General features: G+C 40.0%; 1 protein-coding gene across 1 annotated transcript in view; it reads left to right on the forward strand.

The window, feature by feature from the left end:
- Nucleotides 1-48: 48 nt before the first annotated feature.
- The window catches only part of Rnf115 (ring finger protein 115), an 81766-nt gene continuing 60731 nt past the window's right edge, over nucleotides 49-21083 (forward strand). The window contains exon 1 of the mRNA XM_026380991.2: nucleotides 49-305. Coding sequence (XP_026236776.2) covers nucleotides 204-305 — 102 coding nt within the window. The 5' untranslated portion in view covers nucleotides 49-203. The remainder of the gene's footprint in view (nucleotides 306-21083) is intronic.

Raw genomic sequence — 21083 nt, forward strand, 5'->3', positions numbered from 1 at the left:
CCCACGCCTCTCTGGTGCCGGGAGGCGGGCCGCCGGGTCCTCTCCGCGCCGCCGCCCTCCGGGTCCGGCCGACTCACGTGACCCACGCGGACTCTGGAGCCACGGGCCGCGCCGAGGCGGCGGCGAGCGCAGCCTGCGAGGTCGCGGCCTGGCGAGGGACCGGCCGGCTGCCCTCGCCCTCCGACAGCCGCGGCGGGAGGAAAATGGCGGAGGCCTCGGCGGCCGGGGCGGACGCGGGCGCCGCGGTGGCCGCGCACCGGTTTTTCTGCCACTTTTGCAAAGGCGAGGTCAGCCCCAAACTGCCGGTGAGCGCCCCTGCCCCCTGCGCGTCGGCGCCGGCCCCGACTCCCGGCCGCGGGGCCCGGAGCGGCGTCTGGGGCTTCCCGCAGCCCGCGGTCCCCCGGTGCGGGCTCCCCGGCACCTGCCGCCCGCCGTCCCCTCCTCGGCTGCGGCCCCGGCTCTCCGGCCCCCTCCATCTTTTGTCTTCCGGCCCAGCCCTCTGGGCTCTGCGCCGGGGTCCCGCCGCTCCCCGCCGGCGCCCTCCCCGACCCGCCCGGACTCGGCCGCGGCTCCCCGTCCCCTGCGGCCCTGCGGCTCCGGGCCGGACGCTCCTCCGCAGCCCGGGAGGCCGCGCAGCCGAGGGCCGAGGGCCCCAGCCGGGTCGGAGGTGGGACGCTCTGGGGAGGGGACTGGGTCTCGGTGGCTTCCCGGTCGCTGTGAAAGCGAAAGGCCGAGGGTCATGACTTGCAGATGGCCGGCGCTCGCGGCCCTGCCGAGGGACGTGGACTCCGTGCGCTCTGGCTGCGTGCGGCCGGCGTCCCCGGACCCCTCGCGCCTGCCCCCACCCGCTCTGCGCTCCCCTTCTCTTAGGGAGGAGGCCAGGCCGGCGCGGGGACGGTGCCTCTGCCGGAGCCGCTCTGCCCAGTCTCCGGACCCCAGCAGCCAGCAGAGGCGGTGCTGGGGTGTCACGAGCTAGCCAGGGCCGGCCCCCAGACCCACACGCTGCCCTGGGAGACCCCAGCCTGGGCGAAGGTTAATCCTGCCCCCGTCCACTGTTTTTTATAGAACTAGTGATGGTTTTCTTTCCCTCAGGAGTGTTTAGTTTCAGTCTTAAGACAAATGGAGTGTAGTGAATTAGCACCCAAGGAGTGTTTTAAAAGCCTTTTCACCTAAAAGTCATGTTTTTTCCAGGCCTTTATGATGTTCTCTTCCATCTCTTTTTGTCTCATCCCCAAATGCGTACTCATACTTCTATCCAGCGCTGCCTGGCTCCATTTGCTGCTCTCGCTGTGTGTCCAGGTACTTCCTGCCATGTTTCAGGGCTGGGAAAGCGGACACCTTGTATTTTCCAGTAGCCATCAGAGCCTCCAGAACTCTCTCCGCAGAGGGGAGTCAGGGATTCAGCTGTGTGACCAGGGACAGTCGGTTGAGTATGTATGGTGCCTTGGTGTACGTTCTCTTAGGATCTTCAAGTTGTTCACTAACTTGCCTTTTAGGGTGAGAAGACTTAGCCTAAGTTTCTGCAGTTTATTATATCCTCTCATCTCAAGTCTTCATTTCAAAGGGGTAATTTGAAAGGCTTTTTTAAAAAAACTTTATTTTATTTTTGTTTATTCTTTCTTTTATGTAATGCTGAGGATTGAACTCAGTGCTTCACACATGCCAGGCAAGCACTGTACCACTGAGCCACAGCCCCAGCCCTTGAAAGGCATTTTAAAAGTGTTTTTCTAAACCTTAGACGCCTGGAAAATTTCTTTCTTTTCTTTTTTTTTTTTTTGTACCAGAGATTAAACCCAGGAGCCATTAACCACTGAGCAACGTCCCCAGCCCTTGTTTATGTTTTATTTAGAAACAGGGTCTTGCTGAGTTGCTGAGGGCCTCAATAAGTTGCTGAGGTTGGCTTTGAACTTGAGATCCTCTTGCCTTGGCCTCCTGAGCCCTTGGGATTACAGGCATGGGGCATTGTGCCAGGGTGAGAATTTCTGATATTTTTAATCTGATTTGTTATCTGTGGTTTTTTTTTTTTTTTTTTTTTTTTTTGCCTAACTTATAAATCGAGACCTATCACAATTAATATAACCAAATGCTTCCTTTGCTTGATTCCCTGGAGGAAATGTGAAGGAATATGTGGTTATTGCTCTTGAGGGACCTCACCTTTTTTTGTTTGTTGAAAGACAAGACAAGGGGGCTGAGGTTGTGGCTCAGTGGTAGAGTGCTCACGTAGTATGCACGAGGCATTGGGTTCGATCTTCAGCACCACATAAATGTAAAATAAAAATATTCTGTGCCGGGTTTCTGTTCTCGTGACTAAAAGGCTCGGGGGTCGCTCCAGTTGAACTGGGCTAACTGGGCTGCACGAAATAACCCCACAAGAGAGACAAATACCTTTTTCTTTGGGGTCGCTGTGACGGCTCCTCTGACCTTAAGGGTCCACAGGAAGAGAGAGCGAGAGCACGCAGCTGACCCCTTTTATTGAGGAGAAGCTATTCAAATGAGGCAAGGGGTCAGGTTTCAGGGGGCTGAGTCTATCTTCATGATGTCCACTGTCAGCAGGTTGACTGACACCTGGGTAGGCCACACCCAAGGGCACAATAAGAGGAGGGGACACACACAAGGCACTTCCATGGAAGATTCTATCCTAAGCAGGGCAAGGGGTTAGATTACAAAGGAAGAGGTGAGCATAGCTTCACCTGTGGGGCTGTAGCAAGACACACCCATGCACAAGACAGCGACCCAAGGGTGGGGAAAGCTCTGCCACATTTCTGTGACTGAGCGCCTCAGCACCCAGCCAGGGAATGTGACTCAGTCACGTGTAAGGTTGGTCTCCCACAGTTGTGCCCACCTAAAACTTAAGAATAAATATTTAAAAAAAAAGACAAGATAAACATGGAAAAAGTAACAACGTATAGTCACACATTGCTTAAGAATGGGAACAAGTTCTGAGAAGCATTGTTAGGTGATTTCATTCTTGTAAGAACATGAAGAGAATGTACTTATGCAGAGATAGCTACAGTGTCACTGGGCAGTGCAGTCTTATGGACCCAACCTCTAGGCTACATGCAGTTAGTTGAATGGAACCTAAGTAGGGCATGACTACTAGTGGAGTGATGAGGATGTTAGAATGCGCTGTTGATTAGAGGGAGGGGTGTGTGTGGTGGCATTGGTGCTCTGGGGAAGGTGAGACAGCTGAGGTGGGATTTGTTGATTGTTCTCTTCCCACATTTTTTATTGGTGCATTATAGTTGTACATAATAATGGGATTTGTTGTTGTATATTCGTACGTGCACATAATATAGCAACATAATGTGGCCACTATCACTCCCCAGCACTCCCCCTCCCTCTCCCGTCCAACCCTTGGTGCCTGTCCTCTATTGATCTCCCTTTGATTTTCATGTCACCCCTCTCCCCTTTCTTTTTTTTTTTTCCCCTCTGTAGCTTCCACACATGAGAGAATAAGAAACCCTTCACTTTCTGAGTTTGGCTATGAGGTGGGATTTAAACTGAGTTTTGGAGAATAGGTACAATTCAGATTTATAATATCCAAAACTGCTGGTTGTGGTGGCTCATGCCTATAATCCCATCAACTAGTGGGGCTGAAGTAGGAGGATCACAAGTGTGAAACCAGACTTAGCAACTTAGCCTTAGTCTCAAAATAAAAAAGGCTGGGATTGTAGCCTAGTGATATCTCCAGTACTGCATAAACAAAATCAACCAACAGAAGCCTAAGACCATGAGGTAGCAAAAGGAAAAGTGGACTGAGAAAGAAGGGGGAATATTTTGTCTTACCATTGTTTTTATTTTTCTAAAGTTGAGTGTATAATTGTATATATTTATGGAGTGGGTCTAGCATGATGTTTATACATAACATGTATATTTATATATAATGTATATGTAATATATTTGTATGTATAGTTTATTCATATTTCTCTCTTTTGTGACACTGGGAATGAAACCCAGTGGCACTCTGTTGCTGAGCCACAGTGCCAGCCCTTAGTTTATTTTGAGACAGGGTACTACTAAGTTGCCCAGGTTTGCCTTGAATTTTCAAATCTCCTGTCTTGGCCTCCAGAGTCACGGGATTACAGCATGTGTCACCATGCCTGGCACAATTTTCAAATTATATATGAGCTGTGGTCACAACGATGTACAGTAGGAAATCATTATTGTTACCCATTTTTAGGAAAAGGTACAGTGAGGTCAGAGTTCGAGTCTCTGTTTGTATATGTCAGCGAGTTTTACCTTGTTTCATGGCCTTTTCTGTATCCTTAATCCCAGACGTTGGCTTGAAAATGTTGATTTAAGAATGACCAGGTTGCTGGGCACGGTGGCACACGCCTGTAGTCCTAATAGCTCAGGAGGCTGAGGCAGGAGGATCAAGAGTTCAAAGGCAACCTTAGCAACTCAGCGAGACCCTGTCTCTAAATATAATATAAAAAAGAGCTGAAGATGTGGCTTAATAGTTTAATGCCCCTGGGTTCAATGCCTGGTACCACAAACAAAGGAACAAACAACAAAAAAAGCAAGAACCACCAGGTCAGTAACTCTTGTCCAGTACCCGCCCATCTGTTACTGAAGAACCCACTGGAAACGCTGGAAATTTGATCCCTCTGGGAGGACACTGAAAAGGTTTCCACAGTAGTTCTTCCTCTTTTGTGGTACTTTGAACCCAGGGGTGCTCTCCCACTGAGTTACATCTCCAGCCTTTATTTTTTGTTTTGAAACAAGCTCTCACTAAGTTGCCCAGAATGGCCCTGGACTTACTTTTTTTTTTTTTAGTGGACACAGTACTTTTATTTTGTTTTATTTATTTTTAAGTGGTCAAACCCAGTGCCTTCCACTGAGCTGAAACTCTACCCCTATGGCCCTGAACTTTGGATCCTTCTACCTCAGCCTCCTTAGTTGGGATTATAGGTAGGGGCCACTACACTTGGTTTATAAGGTAACTTGAAATTTCCTCATCTTGAGGATCCAGCATACAATAGGCACGCATAATTTCTTGAACTGGATGATTGTTAGGGAAACCTGACCATCCTTCTGAGGATAGCAGACCCAGCTTATCATGGATAAAGTTTTTCATTGTCTTGACTGTTGTATTGCTGGAGGGTAAGATGCTTGGGGTAGTTGGAGGTCAAGAATTATCATCCCTGGGTACTGTCCCCACTGAACACCAGAGACTGGGTATTGTATTTATATCAGTTTTTTTATTTTGGGTTTTTTTTTTTTTTTTTTGGGAGGTCTGGGGATCAAACCCAAGGCCTCACATGTGCTAGGTAAGTGCTCTGACACTGAGCCATACTCCCAACCCTACATCAGCTTTTAATGAGCTGTTACTAAGTGAGAAGGACTGCTTCAGAGCCAATTCATCTTTTGCCAGTTTATTCACCACATAGCACAATTATAAGTGTTTTCTATGGGACTATGTTGCAAGGTTTTACAACTTTTCTGTTATTTCTTCTTTCATCAACTCTAGGATATAGCACTTCTTGATACATTTGGAGGTATATGCAGGCAACAGCAATAGCTTACTTAATATTCAGCCTTGAAAGCACCCTTAGGTTTTTGTTTTTCATTTTCTTGTCAGTCCAGTTACTCTGAAGGATTCATGGTCCCAGCTAACTTTAATGTTTGTATTAAGAGAAACAGTTTTGGTTGTTACTTGAGAGAGATTGTAGTATGCCTAGTTCTATGTGGGTTCAGCTATCTGTAGAAAGAATTAGTTTAATTTGATGAAATAGCACTTCTTACTGCTCATCCTGCTGTATCCGTCTTTGCTTTGTGTCTTTGGATCCTCCCAGATTAGAGGACAGAAGTTCATTTAGAAAGAAGATACTAAGAAATGAGAAATCATAGGGTATTTAAAAATGAAATGTATTCAGTGGTACCGATATCAGATATGCTTCAAATAAGAATCTCCATTCCAAGTGAATGTTGCTTGAGGAATTTCTCTTATAAAAAGTGTTTCCTATTCACACTGAAAATAATTTTAGTACCATTTAGTTGAATATTAGGATTTTTTTTTTAAATGCTGAGGATTAAACCCAGGACCTTGAACATGCTAGGCAAGTGCTCTACCACCGAGCTTCATTGCCAGCCCTAAACTTGGATTTTAAAATAAGAGTTTTTGGCTGGGCCCATGTGGGACATGCCTTTAATTCTGTTGATTCAGGAGGCCGAGGCAGTTTGAGAACAGCCTCAGTAATTTAGTGAAGACTTAAGTAGCTTAGTGAGACCCTGTCTCAAAATAATAAAAGGGGGTCTGGGGTTGTGGCTCAGCAGTAGAGTGTTTGACTAGCACAGGCAAGGTGCTGTGTTCTATCCTCAGCAACATGTTAAAAAAAATAAATAAAATAAATGTGTTGTTTCCAACTACTACAACTAAAAAAAAAAAAATTAAAGAAAAAAAAGTACTGGGGAATGTAGCTCAGTGGTAAAGTACCCCTGGATTCAATACCCAGTACCCCCTCCCTCTTAAAAAAAAAAAAAAAAGATTTGATTTTGATTTCCTAAGCCACTGGATTTCAAGATTATATATTATGGGATAAAATGGCATTGTGCATTTTTTGGTCATCAGGCAATAGAAACAATACTTAAAGAAACTTCACAAAGTGTCCTATTAAGAGATGATGTGAAGCCAAGAATAATGGAGTTACTATACTACTTTGAAGGAGAATCTGTAGTATACCATTAGAGGGCTCTGTCATGGAATGTAAGGATGTCATTCCATCCTTTCATACTACTGTGCTCCCCCTTCTCCATTAAATCAAGGTTGGGGAATACCTTATGAGTTCAGTTCTGGTAAAGGCATCATTACATCGAGGATATAAATCATAGGCATAGTATCCTTTTGGTATTGATGAGACTAAGGTGGTTGGTCCTTAAGAGTTTTATGGAGATCAGGACATCTCCCAGAAACCAGTCAAGTTTAGGCCTGCCTGTATGTTCCTTACCTCTGAGGCACTGTCTGAAGGGACTAGTAGGCATCTCCCCATTTTCTTATATATCAGCTTCTTTGATCTGATAAAATATCATCCTTATCAATAAGTAATGTTATCTAGTTTGGCTCTTCACCAACTTCTACACAGGCTTTAATCGTTGTGTTTTACTTGTAATGGCTCTGATACAGGAAAACATTCTACCTACCTCATAATAAGAGTAGCCAAAAAAGTAGATTTCTTCAGGACTTTATAATGTTTGGATTGAGGGAAGCACTGTAGTGATTTGATCTGGGTTTTAGAAGTTTTAATTATTGGATCACCTTAAACTCTGTTGTTGGCAACTTAACATTTAAAAAGTCTGCTTGATTAACATCTTTCTGGTGCTTTATAGTAGTTGATTGAATGTTTTTTAATCTAATGAGTGATATGAATCAATTACTTAATAGTTATATTTAGAAAGTAGTGACTTTAGTATTTTGAGATCTTTTTTCTAAAAGACTACAGTGGTATGAAAAGTTTGAATATAAAGTGCCAGTATATGTATTTCCTGCAAGATCTAGAAGTAAGAAATTTGTATTCTAATGGATAGAAGGCTAGCTCTACTTGAAGTTCTACTGATAAATAGACATGTGTATATATATATGTTGGGAAATTTGTGGGAGTTTTTCAATATGGGGACGAAAAAATTCTTAAATTTACTGTGTATGAAATTTCTTATCTTTCTTGGAAGGGGTAGGGAAGGTACTGACTATATTGCTAACACTTTGTGTTTCTTTATGTTTAGTTGACTTTTAATGACCTTTTCTTTTGTTCAGAGAGAGGATGCTAAGATCTTTCAGGCAGCCAGCTTATCAGAAGAGGAAAGGTTTGTTGGTTCTTTTTTTCGGCAGTTGAATTAGAAGGGGTTTAAGAGTAAGATAGGGTGGATGCTGTTTTTGTTCCATTTCTCCATAACTTAATAGTGAGCAGTAAAGAAGGTAGCTTTAAATTGGGGGCAGTTTTGCCCTCAGAGGACATTGGTAATATCTGTAGATGTTTTTGATTGCCACAAATGGAGGTTGGGAGGATTACAAAGGCCTAGTGAGTAGAAACCAGAGAGATGCTGCTAAACCAACCAGTTCCTGCTACAATGCACAGGAGCTCCCTCCTGCCCGCCACCATCAATTACTGGGCCCAAAGTGTCAAGAATGCTGAAGTTAAGATACCCTGGTGTGAATAGAGGGATAAAGGGACAGTCATTGTCTTCTTCTTCTTTTTTTTAATATATATATTTTTAATATTAATTTTTAGTTTTCGGTGGACACAGCATCTTTATTTTTATGGGTGCTGAGGATCGAACCCAGCACCCCGCGCATGCCAGGCGAGCGCTACCACTGGAGTCACATCCCCAGCCCAGTCATTGTCTTCTTAATGCTAGGGGTGTTTAAGTTTTTACTGTGTGTAGCTTTGATTGCTAATTTTGAGAATTTTCAGATAGATAATTGAGACCATAGAATTTTCAGTAAGATAATTGAGACCATATAATTTTAGTCAAAATCCTCAGGGAAAGGTTGTTTAGAATAGGGACTAGAACTTGGTAGTTAGTGGCTGCTGTTACATTATAGCAGTGTTTGTTGGGTTTATTTTCTCTCCTGATTAGTGAGGCTAGAGGAATTGGATTATTTCTCTCAAGTTACACATTGTAGGGCAACTTCTAAAAGTATCTAAAATTTTGTTAGTTGGGAATTAATTGGGAGTTAGTTCTAATACGTGTAACTTAGTAAAACAGCTGGAAAGTCCAGTTTAAAAACAAAACAGAAAGAAGAGAAGCCTAACTTCGGTTTTTTTATGGATCACCTTAGTGTTAATCATGTTTTACTTTATATTTCTCTTACAACTTTAAGTGTCATGAGCTCAGGAAATTTTGCACTTAAATTTTGAGTTTGTTCAAATCTTGGTGGAGAGAGTGGACTGAAGTTCTCATTCCTTATTCTAATACAAGGTCTTCATATGACTGAAGCTGAGTCATCTGACCCTCTCAGTTTACTGTAGATACATACTGTAAAATGATACTTAGGTGCACCTATTAGAAGCTTGAATGAACATTCTTAGGAATGAAGGTATCTAATCCTGAGTGAAAGGCACTGTAAAAATGATGAGCAATCCTTATTAGCAAAGAAATAGGGCCTTTGCCAAAGTAGAAATATTTTAGATTGTTCTTAAAATGTCACATACAGAAGTTTAGGTTAGGTGCTGAGAGAGTCTTCTTTTTAAGTTTTTTGTTTCTGATCGTTAGCAGTTTAAAGTTTTTTAGCAGTCCCCAGATGTAAACATACCAGATCTAGGTATGTTAATCTCTTGATTTTAAACCATGAATATTTTTTCTTGGAGCATAAATAGATTGTGAATTTCTTTTCCCAAAATAAGTCAGTTAATTTTGTCTTCCTTGAAAACCTGTTGAGGGCTGGGGTTGTAGCTCAGTGGTAGAGTAGTAGAGCGCTTGCCTTGCATGTGTGAATCATTGGGTTTGACCCTCAGCATCACATACAAACAAATAAACCAAAATAAAAGTGTTGTGTCCATTTACAACTAAAAGAAAGAAAGAAAACCTGTTAAGACAGCTAATCTCTCTCCTTGATAATTTCAATAAGTGACTCAGGGAACTTTTGAGTAGACAAGACATGGTGCTGTATTTACCTTCTTCTTACCACTGTGTTGTACAGATTTGAATAGGCTTTAAATCTATAGAACCATCTTTTGATAAAGGTTTAATTGTTCACTCTTCACTGTACTTAGAATTTACATTTTCAAAAGAAAAAAATTACTGTAGTTATATGCTTTTTTCTGCCTTTTCCTGGATTAACTGAGATCTGCAGGCATCCTATAATGATGCTGATTTTCTATTCTGATGGTTCTAAAACCCCTCAGATTTACTACCCTCATTTTCACTTTTTTTTTTTTTTTTTTTTTGTATCAGGGATTGAACCCAGGGGCACTAGACCACTGAGCCACACCCCCAGCCCTATTTTGTATTTTTTTTAAAGGCAGGTCTCACTGAGTTGCTTAGCGCCTCACCATTGCTGAGGCTGGCTTTGAACCCGTGATCCTCCTGTCTCAGCCTCCTGAACCTCTGGGATTGCAGGTGTGTGCCACTGTGCCTGGCTCCCAGCTTTCTTTTCTTCTTTATATATTTATTTTTTAGTTGTAGTAGGACACAACACCTTTATTTTATTTATTTTTATGTGGTGCTGAGGATTGAACCCAGGGCCTCGCAGGTGCTAGGCGAGCAGTCTACCACTGAGCCACAATCCCAGCCCCCAGCTTCATTTTTTATTAAACATTTTGAAATCCCCCCTTTAATGAAATAAAACACACAGGTAATATAACTTTTCTGCACATAATTTTAAAAATTCTCAAGCTGTAAGATAACGGATGCACAAGACCCTGGGTTCAATCCCCAGCATCACACACAAAAAAAGGATAAATAGAAAATAATTTATGACTAATTCTAAATCATAGTTCTTTTTAATTTTTTTTTTTTTAAAGAGAGAGTGAGAGAGGAGAGAGAGTGAGAGAGAGAGAATCTTTAATATTTATTTTTTAGTTCTCGGCGGACACAACATCTTTGTTGGTATGTGGTGCTGAGGATCGAACCCGGGCCGCACGCATGCCAGGTGAGCGCGCTACCGCTTGAGCCACATCCCCAGTCCCTAAATCATAGTTCTTTTTAATTTTTATTTTTGTGGTGCTAGGGATATATATTTCAATCTATAAATATTGGATTTTCATAACAGGAAAATCTAGTAGATGTTATCACCAAACACAGAATCAGCTTGACATGATAGCTACCCAAGTGGACTTATATAAGGATATTTGGGACTTAAATGCCACTAGAAACAAAGCAGCAGAATCATGAACAATTCTTGGTCAAGGTACAAATAAAACAAAGTATACCTTTCTCTTGCTTTATTCAGCAGTTTCTTTTCTGAGCATACAGTGCATGTTAAAATTATATAGAAAGACTTGTTTAAATGTGGAAGGGAATCAGGTCCTCGGCTTTGGTAGTTACAAACAATGCATATGTAAGTTTGAGAATAGAGAGATTTCATCACTTTCTGGACTTCTTATGCTTTCTTGGCGTCTGCTCATTAAATATCAGCAGCACTTTTTTTGTTTTGTTTTTTTCCAGTGTTGGCGATTGAACTCAGGACCTTGTGCAGGGTAGGCAAGTACCCTACCATGAGTGGTACCCCCGGTCTAAATTTCAGTAGCTCTTCTTTATTGCTGTGACAACCAAAATGCCTTCCACAGATGTCTAGCGTGTCTCCTAGTGGATTGTATTTCTTTGTTAAGAGTGACTCCTAGGACTGGGGTTGTGGCTCAGTAGCCACATGCCCAGCATGTGTGAGGCACTGGGTTCAACCCTCAGCTCTGCATAAAAATAATAAGCAAAATAAAGGCATCGTGTCCTTCTACAATTAAAAATTACAAAAAAAAAAAAAAAAAAAAAGGAGTGACTTCTAAGCTGGGTGTGGTACACTCTTAAAATCCCAACAATTTGGCAGGCTGACTTAGGCGATTTACCAGTTGGAGGCTGGCCTGGGCAACTTCAGTGAGACCTGGTCTCAAAATGAAAAATATAAAGGTCTGGGGATGTAGCTCAGTACCTCAGTGGTAGAATTTCCTGGGCTCAATTTCCAGTCCCTGGGGGGGGGGGAGATCTAGACATAATGAAGAAAATTTTTTTATTTTATCATTTATTTCTTTTCTCATTTTTTTTTTGAATTCGCTACTTTAACAAAGTAACGTTTTACAAGATTCAGTCTTGTCTTTTAGACATTTACAAGTTGCACTTGACAAAGGTTTACCTGTTCTTTAAGTACCTTTACATTCTCATTTCCTTATCACTCTTCTTATTTATCTTTGCAGTACTGGGGATTGAATTTAGGGCCTCACACATGTAACCCTTTTAAAAAAATTTTTTTTTTTTTTGAGAAACGTCTTTTGAAATTGCTAAGGCTGGCCTCAAGTTTTTTATTTTCCTGCTTCAGCCTCTTTAGTACCTAAGATTACAGGTGTGTGCCATACCCCTGGCTCCTTACCACTTTTACTACCATTTCCTTTGTCATTAGTGTTGAAACAGTGCCTGGTACATAGCAGATGTTCATTGATTACTTGTTTAATGAGGGAATTGTAATTGTAGGCTTTTTTCCCCTTCACTTTCTGTCTGTGTACCTAGTAAATGATGAGGATATCATAAAAAAAATTCCAAAAAAATACAAACTTATAGACAATCGAATAAATAATTGGCTCAAAGCAGTGTTCCAGTGGACCACTTAGCATTACTGTTAGGCAGAGTTGAACCTTTTTGTTTTGAACATAGCATTGTTACTACATATGAGAGTAGAGGAGACTGTCCATAGATACATGCCCTTCAGAATGACTGAAGGGGTCTTTCATTAATCATTTGTAACTGAATTTGTTGAATATAACTTCATCTAGTAGATCTTTTCTAATTTAAGTAGTAGTCAGGGTACTAACCTCTCAAGCTTTGTAAACTGTTGATTCTGTGATTTTGAATTTATAGTGCCAGTTACTAGTGATCTTGTAACTCTGCTGAAAGTTTGGAGGCATTAGTGTATCTAGTTAAGTTGAAGATTGGAAATTTTGTAGCTTAACCTCATTGATTTGAAAAATATTAACTGTTATTTATTTGGATTGCTCATACACTGTGAAAACTGTTATAATTGTACACATTCACTTCATGTGTAATAACATGTAAAACATAAATTCATCAAATTAACTTTCTCTGCTAGTCTTGTTTTGAGTGTTTTAGATTAAAAAGTGATTGGCTGGACATGGTGGCATAGGCCTGTAATCCAAGTGACTAGGGAGGCTGACACAGGAGGATCACCATGTTTGAATCCAGTCTTAGCAATTTAGCAACATTCTGCCTCAAAATAAAATATAAAATCCGGGTGTGGTGACCCACACCTATCATCCCAGTGGGTTGGGAGGCTGAAGCAAGGAGGATCATGAGTTCAAAGCCAGCCTCAGCAATTTAGCGAGGCCCTAGGCAACTTAGGGAGACCTTGTCTCTAAATAAAATATAAAAAACAGGTTTGGGTTAAGTGCCCCTGAGTTAATCCCCACTATCAAAAACAGAATATAACAAAACAAAACCCAAAGTAATTGAAAGTGATATTAATGAGAATCATAAAATGTTTAATTCCCTGAAATTTTCAACCTTTATGTATATAATTAATGGTGCTGGGGTTGAACCCAGGGCCTCACATACCAAACAAGCCTTTTACTGCCAGCTACATCCCCAACCATCAACTTTATTTCATTAATACACTAAAATTATTGGCTTATTATTCTCTACCAAGTGCAGATGCTGATTCAATGAGAGAAACTTCCTTAACATCACACACCAGCATCCTGTTTTAATATACAAGCAGCATTACATGGATAGATTCAGAGTTCCTAAGGTTTTTAATAAGGTTGGCAGTGTAACATAGATTTGTCTCATCCTGCAACACTCATGCTAAGAAAGGATTCCAAATGAGTCTATTTCTATTCCCAAGTGTGATATTTTCTTCCAAGGACAGAGGTGTGCGCGCAGGCACACACTTTGTATTTATGGAGTGTGAAGTGCAGCACTTTGAATTTGGTTTGTGTTTCATAGTAACAATAAAATACTAGGTACTATTCGATCTTGCACTCATTCAGCGACTTTATTAGTGTCTACTGTATTCCAGGAGCTGTTCTAGGTGCTTAGTCTATATTTAGAAAGAAGTAAAATGATTCATAAAACATTGAGAAAATGGATAGTGGTATTAGGATTTAAGTATTTTCTCCTCCTTTAAACATTAAAATAGTGTAACTATCTCAGAATTATAATAAATACCTTTTTTCCCATTTTACATCATGAAGTCACAACTTTTTATTCTTAAAAATGGTAGGAAAGGGCTTTAAGAATAAAAGTTGTGACTTCAAGATGTAAAACTAACAATTAACTCATTTTGCAACTGTTATCTCTGTTCATAGTTGGTTTTATTTATTTTATTTTTGGTTTTTATTTATTTGTTTTACTAATTAAATATATAAAGTATTATGTCACTGTGAGAAAAAAAGTTTTCTTTTAGTCTTTTTTTTTTTTTTTTGTACTGGGGATTGAACCTGGGGTGCTAACTGCTGAGCCTTATCCCCTGTCCTCTTTATTTTTTATTTTGAAGCAGGGTCTTGCTAAGTTGCTTAGGGCCTTGGTAAGTTGCTGAGGCTCTGTGAACTTGGAGTCCTCCTGCCTCAGCCTCCTAAGCTGCTGGGATTACAGGTGTGTGCCACCGTGCCTGGCTTTTTCATTCCTTAAACACATTATTGAACCTTCTAAGGCCTTATTTTCCTTGTCTGTAAACCAAGGCAGTTTAGTTGCATTTATCTCTGCTATCTGCTTTGAGATTTGAGCATTTGGGTATTTTTGGATTTCATATAAGAGAATTTTGTTCTGTAGTTTTTCCACATAGAAATTATATGATAGTCATCAAATTAATCTTCTTGGGAGTTAAATATACCTTGAAACTATCTTCTTTATGAGTTACAAACTCATATGTTCTCTTGTTTTATGGTGACTAGCAATTTGGAAAATTGCTAGTCAGAATCCAGGACATAATGCAAAGCAATGTCAAGATTTTTCTTCTCTTCGCCCTTTCTTTCTTTTTTATGGTGCTGGGGGTTGAATCCCTGCCCTTGCACATGCTAGACAAACACTCTTACCTATGTACCCACAGCCCAGCAATACTTTGTTAATGCTGGAAATGTTGACTGAATAAATTAACACTTGTTTTGAAGACTTGGGATTCAGTAGCATGTACATTTGACCTGGAAAAACTTTCTTTTTCTTTTTTTCAACCCTTATTTATTTTTATGTAGTGCTGAGGATCAAATCCTCACACATGCTGGGCAAGTGCTCTACCACTGAGCTATAATTCCAGTCCTTGGAAAACTTTCTTTTCAGAACTTATTAAAAAATAAATATACCTCATGGTTTTCCTTTGAGGTTGATTTTTAAGTTGCTTTCATTATTAAAGTTCTATTCAGTGAACTCTATTGTTTTCTTACTCTGTAGTGGTCTGTGGCTACTGTTAAGGACCAGTTTGTATGTGATCTTTGCTGACTTGAATGCCTCTTGGTATCCTTATCTTCTTGATGGAAAGTCAATACAAGAATTCTGAGTACTTGTGATTTTTAAAAATATCTTTGTTTTACTTATTTCTTTTAATGTGGTGCTGAGGCTCGAATCCAGGGCCTTGTACCTGCTAAGCGAGTGCTTTACCACTGAGCCACAACCCCAGTCCCTGAGTTCTTGTATTTTGATAGAGAGGTCTAAACTAGAGATTTTAGATTGCCTCGAGGGCGGTGATAGGAAGATGTGGGTATATGTAATTTAAAGATCTGTTCTTTAACTTAAAGATCTTTTTTCTTTTTTGATACTAGGGATTAAACCAGGGTCACTCAACCACTGAGCCACATCCCCAGACTCCTTTGTTTTCTGTTTTTGAGATAAGAGTCTCACTCAGTTGCTTAGTCCCTTGCTAAATTGCTGAGGCTGGCACCTGCTTCAGCCTCCTGAGTTGCTGGGATTACAGGTGTGTGCCATTAAAAGTCTATGCCTTATTCCTGTCATTTGGTCTTAAAATAATACTTTTCAAATGAAATAATGGTGATAGTAGGTGGTGATTTAAAAAAAATGTTTTTTTTTGTCAAATTGAAAAAGTTGGCATTTCACGTTCGTTTCTATTTTTTTTTTTAATTTTAATTTTAAAATTGAACTGCTTTGTGGAATCTAAATGTTTGGAAATAATCAGTTATCTAAATAACTTTCTCAAACTTTGCCTGGAGATTTAATAGGAGTTCATTCATGATAAAATAGTTTATACTCTCCTCCATCCCCATCTCTATCCCTTCATTTCCCCATTTATGACACAGTCTGTTTCTGAAAAATGAAAATATGATTCAGAATGGTTCTGAAAAAGTTATTCAGTAAAGCACCATGCTTAATATTCTTTAAGCATCCTTTTCCAGGTCTTTTTTTCCCTTAAGAGACCAGTGATTGGGGCTGGGGCTGGGGCTCAGTGGTATGTGTGCCTGGCACATGTGAGGCACTGGGTTCCATCATCAGCACCACGTAAAAATAAATAAATAAAGGCCCATCAACAAATAAAAAGATCTATTGAAAAAGAGACCATTGCTTAATAACTTAAGGATCATGGCTTAAGAAATGTTTCATATCCAAAAGAATTTATTAGACTTACAGTTGGTTGAGAACTTATTACATTTCAGGTACCGTTTATGATAATATGTAAATTCTAGATTATGATTTCCAACCTAATTTAATGCACTTGTGTCAATTTCTTTGAAGTATTTGCAAAATTGAAACCTTGGTACTTAATGGGTGAGCAACATGATATTTTGACATACCTAAACATAGTGAAACCGTTACTTAAATATATGTAGTGGAAGTGATTTTATAGAGCATATGCTTTGTAGGTGATTTCTATGACTTGAAGTCCCAAATTCCTTTTCTTGTTTCTGCACAGCGTATGTAGAACTTAGACTATATTTGCTGAGTGAATGACTTGTCAATTTATGAAAGAAGATTCTATCAGCCTAAACTGGAAAGTAAGAAGATAAATTATAAACCAAACGACTGTGCCTTATGTTGTTGTCTTCCCCTGCCCCTGTGAAACTGTCACCTTATATTGTTGTGTCTGTTCCCTCAGGGATTGCACCCAAGGGCTCATACTTGCTAAGCAAGTACAGTTTAAGTTTTATACAAGGTTAATTATACAGATTTACACTGTTTGAAATATTCAGCTTTTCAACTATTAACGCCTTGGCTTTTCACATTCTCCATCATTTCGTTCCTTCATTCCAGGACATGACTGAACACTGACATTATCAGGGACTCCCACACACAAGAGTATCATCAGTGAACCTTCTTTAGCTCACTGTGTAGTGAGGCAGAAAATCAGGTCACAGGACAAAGCGTTATTTGATGTGAGCTCACTGATGTGATGAACAAGAAACCAAATTTTCTAAGAACAAAGAAGAACTAAACTACAAGAATTAGAAAAAAGGTTAACCTCATACAACAAAATGTAGCCAGAAAAGATTTAACTATATAGTGTTTTAGCTTACACTAAAGTAGTAGGAAACAGAGCAACCCAGCTGCACAGATTTAAAATGGTAAATGATCCCCCAAGTATCAGTCTTTAGCTCTAGGTGTGGCACAGTAGTTTGGTTTATTTATTTATTTATATGTGGTGCTAAGAATCGAACCCAGAGCCTCACACATGCTAGGCACGCGCTCTGCCAGTGCTCTGCCACTGAACTACAACTCCAGCCCCTCTTCTCTTGTTTTTAACTGAGTAGATTGCTACGCGAATGAGAGACATGACTTCCTTGCTTTTTGAAGGAGAGTTGGGTAAGTCAGTTGTGCTCTAGAAACAGGTCTTTACTGAGTCTGCGAAGGTCCTGGTGGAACTGGGAGCAGAACTCAGAAGTTGTGTTGTCTTTATTTTGGAGTTTGAAAGAATTCCCCACGCAAAGACACTTCGCCGGAAGAATTCCAATTTTATTGCAAAAGGCTGTGTGCTTATATAGATCTGAGGGGAGATGGCAGGGCTTAGATAAATGGCGGGCCACCCGTTTATTGGCAAGTTCTTCCAGATATCAGCTCTGGAGCCCAGGAATTAGTTCTTATTGGGCTAAGGTTCCCCCGCCAGCGAGAGTTCACAGGGGTGGAACTTTTCGGGCCACTGCAGAAAAGGGGAAGGTAGGAAGAAGAGGTCGTTAGGCGCCATGTTGGGGTTTTTCTCTGGGGTGCGGCTGCCGATTATACTTTTCCCAGCAGAGTTCATCTGATGCTCTTGAGGAAGTACAACTTGGCTTAAAACAGGGTGATAGGGATTATGGAGCCAGTCTGAAGAAAAAACGAGAGTCCTAGGCTGGGGCTGGGGCTCAGGGGTAGAGCTTGCCTTGTACATGTGAGGCACTGGGTTCAATCCTCAGCACCACATAAAAATAAAATAAAACAAAGGCATGCTGTCCATCTACAACTACCAAAACGAAACACAAAACAACCTCCTCCACACACACACACACAGGGTCCTTAACTTAGAAATGTAACTTGACATGGAATTAAGGAGGTGATGCCTATTGGATAGGATGTGATGTGTTTAAAACTTAACAGTAGAGTGCATTTTGACATATTGTATACAAAATGGAGCACAACTTCTCATTCCTCTGGCTGTATATGGTGCAGATTCACTCCAGTCATGTAATCATACATGTATATAGGGTAATACCATCTGTTTCATTCTACCCTTCTTCCCATCCCCACACCCCCACCCCTCCCTTCACTCCCCTTTACAGAAATCAGCCTCATTCTTCCCTATCCTCCTGCCCCACTATGAAACAGTATCTGCTTATCAGAGAAAACATTTGACTTTTGGCTTTTGGGGATTGGCTTGTTTCACTTAGCATGATATTCTCTAGTTCCATCCATTTACCTTCAAATGCCATAATTTTATTCTTCTTTAAGGCTGAGTAATATTCCATTGTGTGTATGTACCACATTTTCTATATCCATTCATCTGTTGAAGGGCATTTAGGTTGGCTCCATAGTTTAGCTATTGTGAATTGAGCTGCTGTAAACATTAATGTGGCTGTGTCACTGTAGTATGCTGATTTTAAGTCCTTTGGATATAAATTGAGAAGTGGGATAGCTGGGTCAAATGGTGGATCCTTTCCAAGTTTTTCTGAGGTATCTCCATCCTGCTTTTCATAGTGGTTGCATCAGTTTGCAGTCCCACCAGCAACGTATAAGTGTACCTTTTCCCCACTTGCCAACACTTATTATTGCTTGTATTCTTGGCAGTTGCCATTCTGACTGGAGTGAGATGAAATCTTAGAGTAGGTTTGATTTGCATTTCTCTAATTGCTAGAGATGATGAGCCTTTTTTCATCTTTGTTGATTGATTGTGTTTCTTCTTCTCTGAAATGTCTGTTCACTTCCTTAGTACACTTATTGATTGTGTGAGTGTGTGTGTGTATTTTGAGTTCTTTATGTGTCTTGGAGATTAATCAGTGCTGTGTCTGAGGTGTGTGTGGTAAACAGGTTTTCCCATTTTGTAGGCTCTCTCATCATGTTATTGATTGTTTCCTTTGCTGAGAAGAAGCTTTTTAGTTTAAGTTCATCCCATTTATTGGTTCTTGATTTTACTTCTTGTGCTTTAGGAGTCTTGTTAAGAAAGTCAGGTCCTAAGCCAACATGAAAATTTGGGCCTACTTTTTTTCTATTAGGCACAGGATCTCTATTCTCATGTCTTTGATCAACTTTGAGTTGATTTTTGTGCGGGGTGAGAGAGAGAAGTTTAATTTCATTTTGCTACATGTAGATTTCCAGTTTTCCCAGCACCATTTGTTGAATAGGCTATCTTTTCTCCAGTGTGTGTTTTTGGCACCTATGAGATAACTGTATTTGTGTAGGTTTGTCTCTGTCTCTTCTGTTTTATACCATTGGCCTATATGTCTATTTTGGTACTAATACTGTGCCTAGTAATATTCCATTGTGTGTATGTACCACATTTTCTTTATCCATTCATCTCTTGAAGGGCATCATTCTGCCTATCCAAGAGCATGGGAGATCTTTCCATCTTCTCTTTTTCAATTTCTTTTCTAGTGTTCTGTTTTCATTGTAGGTCTTTCACCTCTTGTTACATTGATCCCCAAGTATATTATTTTATTTTTTTGAGGCTATTGTGAATGAGGTGATTTTCCTAATTTCTCTTGGATTAATTGCTTATGTTTAGAAATGCATTTGATTTATGGGTATTGATTTTATATCCTGTTACTTTGCTGAATTCATTTATCTAAAAAGTTTTCTGGTGGAATTTTTTGGATCTTCTGAATATAGAATTGTGTCATTAGCAATAGTGATAGTTTGAGTTCTTTTTTTTTTTTCTGTGTGTATCCCTTTAATTTCTTTCATCTATCTGTCTGATATTGAATAGAAGTGATGAAAGAGGGCATCCCTGTCATTTTCCAGTTTTTAGAGTGACTGCTTTCAATTTTTCTCCATTTAGAATGATGCTGGCCTTGGGTTTAGCATACATAGCTTTTTAAATATTGAGGTATGTTCTTACTATCCCTAGTTTTTTTTTTTTTTTTTTTACTGTTTTGAACATGAAGAGGTGCTGTATCAGTATCTATTGGGATGATCATATGATTCTTGTCTTTAAGACTATTGATGTGATGTGATGTGTGTATTGATATCTGTAGGTTGAACCAACCTTGCATCCCTGGGATGAACCCCACTTGATCGTGGTGCACTATCTTTTTAATATGTTTTTGTATGTGACTTGCCAGAATTTAATTGAGATTTTTTTGCGTCTATGTTCATCAGGGATGTTGGTCTAGAGTTTACGAGGTCCATGTGAGTTATATGTTTTTTTTTTTTTTTCATTCTTTCACCTTGGCCTGTGGATGTCTTTTCCCATGAGATGAGTCTCTTGAAGGCAACATGATGTTGGGTCTTTTTTTTTTTTTAAATCCAATCTGCTAGTCTATTTCTTTTAATTGATGAGTTTTAGCCATTAATGTTCAGGGTTATTATTGAAATATGGTTTGTATTCCTGTTTATTTTTGGTTTTTAATCTTGACTTGGTTTCTCCTTTGATTATCTTTTCCTTTAGAGTGTTCCTGCCTTGGCTAATCTTCATTGTTGTTTTTCATTTCCTTCTCGTGGAATATTTTGCCAGGATGTTCAGTAGTGCAGGCTTTCTCGTTGTATTATCTTTTAACTTTTATTTTTCATCGAATGTTTTTATTTCATTATCAAATCTAAAGCTATTTTTAGATTTTTATTTTTCTGGATATAAGCATACACCAAGTTCTGAAAGAAAACGAAAACAAATTCGTTTTCTTTCAGAACTTGGTATATGTTGTTGTAGGATCTCATAGCTTTGAAGGTTTGGCCTGAGAGATCTGCTGAAATGAGAACTGGCTTCCCCTGTATGTCGTCTGAAACTTTTCTTTTGCGGTTTTTAAACTTCTATCTTTATTCTGTATGCTAGGCATTTTCATTATAATTTCATTGGTATGGAT

Source organism: Urocitellus parryii, chromosome 11 (assembly GCF_045843805.1).
Source record: "Urocitellus parryii isolate mUroPar1 chromosome 11, mUroPar1.hap1, whole genome shotgun sequence".
Taxonomy (NCBI): domain Eukaryota; kingdom Metazoa; phylum Chordata; class Mammalia; order Rodentia; family Sciuridae; genus Urocitellus; species Urocitellus parryii.